An 11,534-nucleotide genomic window follows, 5' to 3' on the forward strand; every position below is an offset into this window, starting at 1 on the left:
TGACATGAGACAAAGTATATGTGAACTGCTGTATGAAAAGTGAATTTACTCTGTAAATCTTCACCCAAATCCTAAAAAAAAAAAATAATAAATAAAGAAGTATATTGCCCTGTCTTCCTTCCACAGAGTGGTTGGTGGGTTTGAACTACCAGCCTTTTGGTTAGCAGTCAAATGCCTTAGGCACTGAGCCACCAGAGCTCCTTCTGTGTAAACACCCCTTAATTTCTCATTTATTCTTAGAGAAAAGTTTGAAGTTCTTAAGAATTCCACTAAACAATAACAATATGAAATATTTTCTATTCATGTGATTCTTTCATCTTCTAAACTTCTAAATCTCCTCCTTCGACATTATAATTATTTCTGTATTGCAAGTATACTTTTATTTCTTTCACTTTTAACATTTTTAATTTGACACTAAATGTTTAATATTTTAATGTACTAGATAGTTTTTTTTTATGAATAAAACAATGTGCTTAGTAACTGTGACATATCCAAACACTATGTTGTGTAATGGAAAGGTTACAAGGTTGAGTAAGACAAGGACGTGCCCTTGAGGAATTCAAAGCTTATTGAAGAAGACAGACTAGTCAAAAATAATTAAAACCTGACTGTCTAAGATTTACAACGTAAATATGAAAGTCTATGGGAGTAGACAAAATGAAATGATTTGGGAATGAGTTGCAATTTAATTAATAAGAATAACTGTAAAATAGTTTATTTAGTTCTTCTCCTGATATTTACTTCTATGATTATTTCTGAATGATCAACTGCTTAATAGCTAAAAATCATTGAGCACCTACCATGTACTACATACTGTTCTAAATGCTTTACATGTACAAACATATCTAGTCATCTCAATAATCCTTTATAGAAGACCTATTATTATTCCTATTTACAGATGAGGAAATTGAGGCAGAGAAAGGCTAAGTAACTTCTCAAGGTTAAAATATTTGTAGTGGCAGTATTGAGATTCAAATTCAACAGGCTGACTCCAGACTCTCAGTTCCTGACTACCCTCTTATACTTACTACCTCTGTGGTAAAAAGTAAGTTTCCTACATCCTAAATTTACTTCTTATTTTATAAAAGCCTTTGAGGGAAATTGGACAGAACCTTGAAAACGCAAAGGCTGTCTAGAATACTTCTCTTTGTCATCTTAGTTGAAGGGAATTTGTGTCTAAACAGTTCATATCCCCACGCTTCAAGAATAAAAGATTACTTGTGATTCCATAACATTTTACAGACCCAGTAAAATGGCATAGCTTTTGTGAATGTAGATTTGTTAATTGGGTAAAACAAAAAGAATGCTGTATACAGAAAATTAACAACTAGGTTCTGTTTTCCTTACCCTCACTCTAGAATCATAGAGCAAGTAATTCCTTGAAGTATAACTTTTTAAATTGTTCATCTAATACATTCTAGTACATCCCCAATGTCATTTAAATAAGACATATATACTCTGACATTAAAATAAAAAATTCAGTGTAATTGGTTAAAAGAGTTATTGTGTAAAAGATAATGACTATTTACTACAGTACTCAAGAAAAATAGCTTAAGTGTGTTTATTTATTTAATAAATGTATTTCTTAGGCATGACACTAAATAAAAGGAAGTACAAAATTAATAAGATACTATCATATGAAAAAATTCTATGGAGTAAAATTTATCATCAAAGTCAGAAACATTATTTGAGACATATATGATTGATAAAGGCTAATCTTTCTGGTATACAAAAAGATTTTATAAATCAATAAGAAAATGTTACAGGACTAAATGATAAAAAAAAAAAACAAGAAATTCAGAGAAAAAGAAATATTCATAATCAAAAAACCTTTAAATATATGATATCTTTAATCTCACTCATAATGAAAGACCTATAAATATAAAGAAGATCCCATTACCCATCATCAGATTGTCATATATCCAGTGTTCCTCCTCACACTCTTCCCCATCCTCCCTATAATGGAAAGCTCACAGTTCTACTCAAATCTTTCCTTAACTATTAATTTTACTGCAAAGTGATCTCATACTTTGTCTTAGAACAATTATTCAACAATTGTTGTTGTTTGCAATTAAGACTTACATTAGTTCATTATTCTTATATGGTTCTTTATTTTTTGTTTATATTTTCTCCCCTAGATGTCCAAGTCAATAAATAAGCTTGAGGAGGAGCAGTAGGGATAACTCGCTTATCTACTACTTTGTCATTCCCGTGGTTGTTTCCCACAATAAAATAATGCTGCATAAATATATCTTGAATGGTTGAATGATAGTTGGAACTTCCCCAGTACAGAGGGGGAATGGTAGACACTAGAGAAGATTTACTTGATGATTCCAAAACTAAAACACATCCCACCAGCAATAGCTTCCACAGGGCATTTGTCCTATGTTCATTAGCAACAAACTTCAAGGTTATTCCTTTCTAATAGACTTCACTATCACATTCATAGATTTCTTCATCTTCTCCCTGGTTATCATCAGTAACTTCAACATCATTGCTGAGCACTCTCAAAAAATTCTGGCCTCATAGTGAGTACCTTTACCTACTCTATTCTGAGAACCTTCAGTCATTCTCTACATTATTGCTATTATATTTTATTATATCAACTTGTTACATTATCCCATGGATAAGATGATAGACATAAAATTTTTGCCCCTCTCTAGCTAAAGGAACAACAGCAAAAAAATATTTTGTGAATGTCCTAAGACAGTCCTAAATCATAAAATGCTTATTAACTATACAAAATCCATTTCAACTACACCAAAAAAGCTGTCTTTCTACAATAGGGGTATAGAAAGGCAGTAATCATAATGAGAATGTGGAGAGAGAGAGAGACAATGAGATCTTTTTGAAAAGGAGATAAGTTATGAGAAATAAAAAATGTCAGGAGTCACTTGGTTATGTAAATGATTGATATTTATTGTTCTCCAATGTTGCATATTCCTAAAAAGTCACAAACATTTGGAAAGAAAAGAATGGAATGATGGCTGTAAGATATATGGTCAAGTGACCACAGAAATTGTGTGAATGATGGGCAAAAGACAAACAATCAACAGATGACAGGGAATCCCAGTTATGGCTTTTAGTAATTGTTAGAACTTGAGTCGTTAATTAATATCACCAAATATCAGTTTACTCACCTCCCAAATGGGGTAAGATTATCCACCTTGAAGAACTGTTGATAGATTATTTTAATAAAGTATATCTGTTGCAAGATGACTAGTAATGTAGTTCTTCAGAAATTAATAAAAGGACTGAGAGGCATTTATGAATACTTGCAATAATAGCATGAGAAAACTTAAACTCTGTCTTCATAAAATCCCAAGGTACTGAAAATTTCTTAGTGACAGGCTTCTATAACTCAGTCTCATTCTTACATAAATAACACTTTACTTGATTTGATAAGCTTACCTGTAACAAAAAATCGAAGAGTGCCATCTTTGACCACTCATGGTGATGTATTTCGGTACAACCCCATTCAGGTTTGGGTACTCGACCGTTCTGCCAACACTTCTGTTTCAGCAACTGCTGGTAAGTTCCCCAGGTGAGCTTCACAGAAGACTGGGTCTCATTACTTGTTGGAGATAAAGATGAGTCCCAGAGAATGACAGGACGTGGTCGGCCATCTAAGGAATAGCAGAAGAAAAACAAACAAATAAACACAACACACTACTGACTCAGTGTGTGCGCTTGGGCAGGTCATTCACCCTTCCAAAGCCTCACTTCCTCAGCTTTCAAAAGTGGGAGTTAGAATTAAATGGTATTTAATGGTCCTGAAGTTTTAATATTTTTATACCTTCATGATGCTTCCTAGAAGTCTTAGAAAATGGAAAGTAATAACTATTTAAACAAACAAAAAAAAAAAACTTTAAGAAGAGTAAGGTAACTTTATAGATGAGGAAGGAATATGCTACTAACCACCAGTAACAACGACCTCTGATTAATGTGGTTTTATACTATGTCTAAAAGCAGTCACCACAAAACAGGAAAGAATCCAGACATTTAGAACACTCTATTCAGTGTCTGAGTAAATGCTCTGTGTTTGAAATACCAACTGTCTGATTTTCTGAGGCCACATTATGATGTCAGGAAGAAAAAGAATTTTTAGAAGTCACAAATTTAAAAGTGAAACTGTATGCTTCACACCACACACTAAAATCACCAAAGAAGGAAATAAAAAATACAAGAGGTTTTTGTTTTTGTTTTTTTGTTTTTTGTTTTTTGATAGAACCTCTGCAAGCACAATGGCACTCTTGGTAATGGATCATTTATTCACACATAACCTCACAATGTGTATTTAAGCAAATGTCATTTCTTCAACTATGTGTACATAGTTTATTTTTTCAAATCTGTCACTCAGATTGTTAATGTCTTACTTTTGGTAATTTAGAAATGCAATTTCTTTCTTTCATAAACTGTATAAAGAACGATATGCTCAACTGAAGTCATCACAAACAAGGAAGACCATGATCAGAATACATTAAACAATACTTCACACTTAAAACCAATATCATTACTCTCAAGCCCTCATTTCTGCCAAATAAAGTCACAGACAGATAGTGTTGATCAGCTTCATTTATAACTCATAAAAATCAGAATGATGCTCTTGATAAAAACAACTAAATCACAAAGGTCTGAAATAACCCATTTAAAAACTCATTCTTAACAGGCCTGGATAACAGAAGTCTCTGGAGTTATGAGTGGAATATCCAGACTCACCTCAGAAATTTTTAAAGGCCCTTTTCAAACAGCCTCAGATGTTCTCAACCTAAAACTTTATTCCATGCTTATGAGAGACATTTATCTCACCACCATGCTTGCTTGAAAGAGCTCTGGTGGCATAGCAGTTAAAACATTCAGCTGCTAACCAAAAGGTTGGTCGTTTGAACCCACCAGCTGCTCCACAGGAGAAAATGAGACAGTCTGACTGTCTGCTTCTGTAAAGATTTACAGCATTAGAAACCCTTTAGGGCAGTTCTACTCTGTCCTGTAGGGTCACTCTGAGTCAGAATTGATTTGATGACAGTGACAGTGGGCTTGCTTCCTTGCCTTCATGTAGGGTTCACATCTTTGTCTTTAATACAGGAAACAACCATCTCCTCTTACCACTCTTGAATTTGGTGTTATGGTGACCTCAATAACTTTATAGCATTCACTCAGTCATTGTAATCAACTGCATTACAGTTTTATTAATTTTCTTTCTCTCTTCAGCCTTGCAACTTAGGCCAGGGCCTATATAAAGTCCTTTAGATTGTAGAAAATATACCACTGTCATTGATTGGCAATTAAGAGGAAAATAAAGAAGAAAAAATGAACCACTAACTAAAGAATTTTATTCTTAATATTATTTCTTTCCTTTTACTTTATTACATGATTTAGAGCTCTAATACCAAACTCACTGCCATCAAGTTGATTTGATTCACAGCAACTCCTCCTTGGGTTTCTGAGGCAGTATCTCTATGGAAGTAGATTGCCCAATCTTCCTTCTGAGGAGTGGCTGGGGGGTTTGAAGCCTTCTTGGTTAGCAGTCAAATGCTTCAGGCACTATGTCACCTCCCGATTTGGGGCTGCTGTCATCTAATTATCTCCTTAGGTATAAAATAAATATATTTTAAATGTGTATGTTCCAAATACTGTGCCAATTTAAAAAGCAACGAAAAACTCCAAGTAAAAGCAGCCCATTGTGTGGTGGAAACATTTACAGACCAGTGTAGCCAAACATGTAGAAAACTCGATACAGCTTTCAAAAATGTGTGTACTTGAGATTTCCTAAGGTAAACATCGAGGAGCTCTATCTGTCAGTGTCCTTTGACCAGAGTTATACATAGATGACATTTTGAATTCTCAAGGTTATGAAGTATTCAAAGGGAGTTGAAACCTAATATTGAACTTCAACAAAACAAATGTAAACAAGGGTCAGAAGGAAAGCAGTTTCCTTAGCAATTTACACAAAGCTGACAGGAAATAAGAAATGCTCTATAGAAACAAAACATATCAAACTTTTGAGCTGTTTTTTCTTTCTCTTTAAATAAATTTATTTTATTATTTTTACAGTAAGTCCATTCATCTTAGAAAATGGAAAAACATAAAAATATTTAACTCAGATATCAAAAATCAGGTCAAATCTCCTATCCCAGTAATTGGTTCTCTTCTCTGTATATGTACCTCTGGTATTGCCTCATCTTTTTCTTTCTCACATTAACATGGAAATTGCTTTAATAAATTTAAGAATTATACCTTATGATTCAAGCTCAAACTCTGGAATCAAAAGACCTTTTGAATTCTGGCCATGTTATTTATTTGCTTTATAATATTGGAAAAGTTATGCAATCTCTCCAAACCTTGATTTCCTCTTTCTTTTGTAAAATGGAGGTGAGAGTATGCTTTCCAAGGTGAACTGTTTCAGATTTAAATGTAATCATTAATATAAAGTTCTCAACGTGGCGGCTAACATATAGACATGCCCCAGAAAGGTTTTGCTATGATTATTATTATATATATATATATATATATATATATATATATATATATATATATAATGTTGTTGTTGTTGTTGTTTGCCATCGAGTCGGCCCCGACTCATAGCGACCCCTCCTTGGGTTTCCGAGGCAGTATCACTACGGAAGTAGGATTGCCCAACCTTCCTTCCGAGGAGTGGCTGTTGGGTTTGAACTGCCAGCCTTCTGGTTAGCAGTCAAGTGCCTTAGGCACTATGCTATATTATACAATCACATAATTCACCAGTCTTCAACTGGTATGCATTTATTTATTGAGCTTTGTGTCAAGCACTGTTCTAGGATACGTTGCTGCTGTTAGGTGCTATTGAATCAGTTCCAACTCATAGCCACCATATATACAACAAAATATAACACTGCTGAGTCCTGCACTATCCTCACATTCCTTACTATGTTTAGCCCATCATTCCAGACACTGTGTCAATCCATGTCATTGAGGATCTTCCCATTTTTTGATGACCCTCCACTTTACCCAGCATGACATCCTTCTCCAGGGATTAGTCCCTTCTGATAACATGACCAAAGTACGAGAGACAAAGTCTACTTATTCTTCCTTCTAAGGAGCATTCTGGCTGCACTTCTTCCAAGACAGATTTGTGCATTCTTCTGGCAGTCCATGGTTATTCAACATCTTCACCAGTGCCACAATTCAAATGCATCAATTCATGTGCAGTCTTCCTTATTCATTGTCTAGCTTTCATATCCATAAGAAGTTATTTAAAATACCATGGCCTAGGTAAAGTGCACCTAGGTCTTCAAAGTGACATCTTTGCTCTTTAAAAAGATCTTTTGCAGAAGATTTGCCCAGTGCAATAAAATGTTTGATTTTTGACTGCTGCTTCCATGAGTGTTGATTGTGGATCCGTGTAAAATGAAATCCTTGACAACTTCAATCTTTTCTCTGTTTATTATGATGTTGCTTAGTGGTCCAGTTGTGAGGATTTTTGTTTTCTTTATGTTGAAGTGTAATCCATACTGAAGGCTGTAGTCTTTGATCTTCATCAGTAAATGCTTTAAGTTCTCTTAACTTTAACCAGGCAAGGTTGTATCATCTGCATATCTCAGGCTGTTAAAGAGTCTTCCTCCAATCCTGATGCCCAGCTTCTCAGATTATTTGCTTAGCATATTGACTGAATAAATATGGTGAAAGGATACAGCCCTGATACACAACTTTTTTTTTTTTTTAACCATGGAGATTACCTTGTTCTGTTTGAATGACTGCCTCTTAATCCACCTACAGGTTCCTCATGAGAAAAATTAGATGTTCTGGTAACATCCTACACAATGTTATCCATAATTTATTATGACCTACATAGTCAAATGCCTTTGCATAGTCAGTAAAACACAGGTAAACATCTTTCTGGTATTTTTTGGTTTTGGTTAAGATTCATCTGACATTAATGATATCCCTTGCTCCATGTCCTCTTCTGAAACAAGCTTGAATTTCTGACTGTTCTCCATCAATGTACTGCTGCAACTCTTGTACGATATATACAGAAATAAATTTAAAAATTCAATTTTTTTTTTTTTTTTTTTTTTGCTTTCATGGAGCAAACATTCCCACCAGGGTAAACAGGCAAAAATTTTAAATGAAAATAAACTATTTGGGATCATCTTGCTCATACAGTTTGTTACAATTGTTTTGCTAAATGTTGTATCATAAGCATTTCTCTCACAATTAAGATTTTCCATTTTATATGATACAATAATTATAATTAGCCCAGCCAGAATGCTCCTTAGCAATGAGGATGGTGAGACAACATCTTTTGTTTTCAGGAGGGACCAGTCCCTGGAGAAGGACATTATGTGTGGTAAAGTAGATAGTGAAAAAGAAGAGGAGCCTCAACAAGATGGATTGATACAGAGGCTACAACAATGGGTTCAAACATGGCAACAATTGTGAGGATGGCTCAGGACTGAGCAGTGTTTCATTCAGTTATACATGGGGTCATTATGAGTTGTAACTGACTCCACAGCACCTAACAAAAACCTGACCTAGTGGTCAGCAAACTTTATAAAGGGATAGCGAGTAAATATTTTAGGCTTTGGAGGCTATACAGTCACCATCACAACTATTCAACTCTGCAACTCTCAACTCTGACATGGCAGTGTAAAAGCAGTCATAAACTGCATATAAATAAATGATCTTGGCAGCAGTCCATCTTTAGCCTGTGGGCTACAGCTGCCTATTGATCAGCCTTTGACTATGCCACACTTCACTTATCATTTCTCTATTATAGATCATAAATTGTCTTGAGTGATATATTTTCAATACAATTCATTGAAAAGTGTTTTTTTTTTTTTTTTTCTTCAAACTACCAAAGGGAACTCATTAGTTTTAAATTAATACACATGCATGATATCCTTCTCCAGGGATCTATCTGCTGGGTATCTATCCATGTCTCCCTAACAAAATATTTTGAATACTGATTATGATATAAATACACACTGTCCCGCCCTGACAGAGATCAGTGCACCCTATGACAGGTAGATTTTCAGAGAGTACAAAAAGAAAAGCGTGAGCAGCAGTGCTCAGACTGAGCATGGGGAGCATGGGTGGATGTGGTTTCTTTCTTTCTGCTTCCCAATGCATACGGCCCTTTCAGAAGATAGTCCTAGGCAGTATGGCACCAGAGTCTGGGAGATTTAAGTAACACTATGAGAAGAATCTCATTTTTTATAAAATATGGCTTTGAAAAGAAGTAAATGAACTTTGATAAATCTGAAGGGATAGCAGGAAAATAGCCTCTGAAAACAGCAAACTGGTTAAAGCAACTTATCCTGAAGCGTTTCCGAGACGAGGAGCATTCATCCCTTTGCATTCAGGTTTGTCAAAATGATGCAGTACTGTACTCTCTTAAGAAATCTTAACAGTGAAGAGATAAAATTCTAACTGTTAAGAGTGGTGAGAAAGCAGATTTTCAGAGATATGTGGGTGTTCATGTGAATTAAAGGTTATACAGCTGTCTTAAAAAATGAGACTTGCCAGTAAATTTTTTTCCCCAATATAACTCCTTAATCTTGGTGTTCTATCACATCACTTTTTATTCAAAAGCACAAAGAAGACATTCTTTTGTGAAGATGAACATGAAAATTCACTTAAGAATGAATGTTATACACAATCTCCTGTGACTAGATTTAATAAATGCCCTTCACTTTCACATTGCCTGACTGGTTTTGTTGAACTATAGGTGATTGTTATGTACGTTGGGTGGATTTATGAATGTCTGTCTGAATTTCTTACAGAGCAGAAATAAGAAAAAACATCCTGAACTCTGAAATCAAAGGTCCATTCTATCACATGGGCCAAATTCCAAAACTCCTTGTGAATGCCACAAAAAGGAAAGCAACACTCCAGATCAGAGCCCTTCATTAAAAACAAGTCTACAAAACCCAGTCAAAAATCGAGGCACATTTCAACTATAGAAAACAAAGGCTGTCAGAGTCCATGGCAACTGTCAACAACCCATTGCAAAAAGCCCTAATGCTGCAGAACATTAATTGTAAAATATAATTGTTAATGGTGACACAATACCAATTATATTGTAGCAAGTGTCTAGTTGTTGATGATCCCTTAAATATTATCAGCATTATTTTTCTATAGTACTTATCACAGTGTGATTTAGATAAAATATATTTAATATATTTAAAAGCAGATAAACTCTCCTGGCTCAATATTTTGCGGCATCAGTAATGTGAATAAGTTAGGAAATTGAGAGAAGATAGAATAGGAATGCAGCATTCAGTCATAGCTTTGGGGAAGGAGGAAGTTTGAAGGATGAGATGAAATGTTACATCTTCTCAGGGTTTTTGATGGTTGTTAATTCACTTATTCATTAAGCAAGTATCCACATGACCCCATCATTATGAAGACATATTTGATTATTGAGTTTCAGAAAGAAAAAAAATTCAGAGTGAGGCATATAATAGAAGGCTTAGCAGATGCCAGGCAAATTCCAGGCCCTAGAGAGAGAAGAGTTCAGTAAGAGAAATAGAAAAACACATACACACATGCACACACATATAATGTCGAGCAAATAAAATAGTTACTAAGTGAATGAGTGTTTTGAAGTGAACAAGGGGAAGACTAAAATAAAGACTGAGCTCCCAGCATAAACCTAAGAGATAAAGAAATATTGTGCCCTAGGGAATAACTACCACCACTATCTGTCAGTTTGTCATACTGTGGTGGCTTGTGTGTTGCTATGATGCTGGAAGCTATGCCCCCAGTATTTCAAAGGCCACGATAGACAGGTTCCAGCAGAACTTTGAGACTAAAACAAACTACGAAGAAAGGTCTTATGATCTACTTCTGAAAATTATTAGCCATGAGAGCCCTAGGGATCAATCACAACAGAGTTTTCTGACTGGACTCAAACATACCAATGATTGTGAAGATGGCACAGAACTGGGCAATGTTTTGTTCTTTTATACATGGGGTCTCCAAGAGTTGGAGTCAACTCTATAGCAGCTAAAAACAGGAATAGCTACATAGTAAAATGCCACAGTTAATGAGAAGAACACTGGCTAAAGGGGAGCTGAGAGTATGGGGTGGGTTAGGATGGTATATGGTAGAAAAAGGAATCACAAGTCAGTTGATTGTATTCTGGAGTCCGTCACTGATCTCTAAGGATTTTAGTCTACCTAGAGCTGTATCAGAATCCAATAAAATACTGACAATACAGTACTGCCAAAAAATGAAAAAGCCAAATCTATGTGTGGTTTTTATTATTTTAAAAAAAGAGGGACAGAAAGACAGGATTCTATAGATTGTATACATAGTCCAAGGTCAATGAAATCCTAGATCTAGGAATTATCTTAGAAATAGACTTCTGGATATTTTAGACTACCTATCTGCAAACAAAATATATAGGGAAGAAGTAACTAGAGGGAGGAAGTAGGAAGACAGCTGGTACATTGTGGGGAATTGCAGTCAATGTCATGAAACAAAATTTGTATGAACTGTTGTATGGAAAATGAATTTGCTTGTAAACTTTCACCCAAATCACAATAAATATT

General features: G+C 34.9%; 1 protein-coding gene across 1 annotated transcript in view; it reads right to left on the bottom strand.

The window, feature by feature from the left end:
- GASK1B (golgi associated kinase 1B) overlaps nucleotides 1–11,534 on the bottom strand; it is a 75,082-nt gene that overhangs the window by 46,268 nt on the left and 17,280 nt on the right. Inside the window, exon 2 of the mRNA XM_007943985.2 lies at nucleotides 3,412–3,626. Coding sequence (XP_007942176.1) covers nucleotides 3,412–3,626 — 215 coding nt within the window. The remainder of the gene's footprint in view (nucleotides 1–3,411; nucleotides 3,627–11,534) is intronic.

The sequence above is a fragment of the Orycteropus afer genome, unplaced genomic scaffold (genome assembly GCF_000298275.1).
Source record: "Orycteropus afer afer isolate SDZICR_OR568_19922 unplaced genomic scaffold, OryAfe1.0 scaffold00116, whole genome shotgun sequence".
Classification (NCBI taxonomy): Eukaryota; Metazoa; Chordata; class Mammalia; order Tubulidentata; family Orycteropodidae; genus Orycteropus; species Orycteropus afer.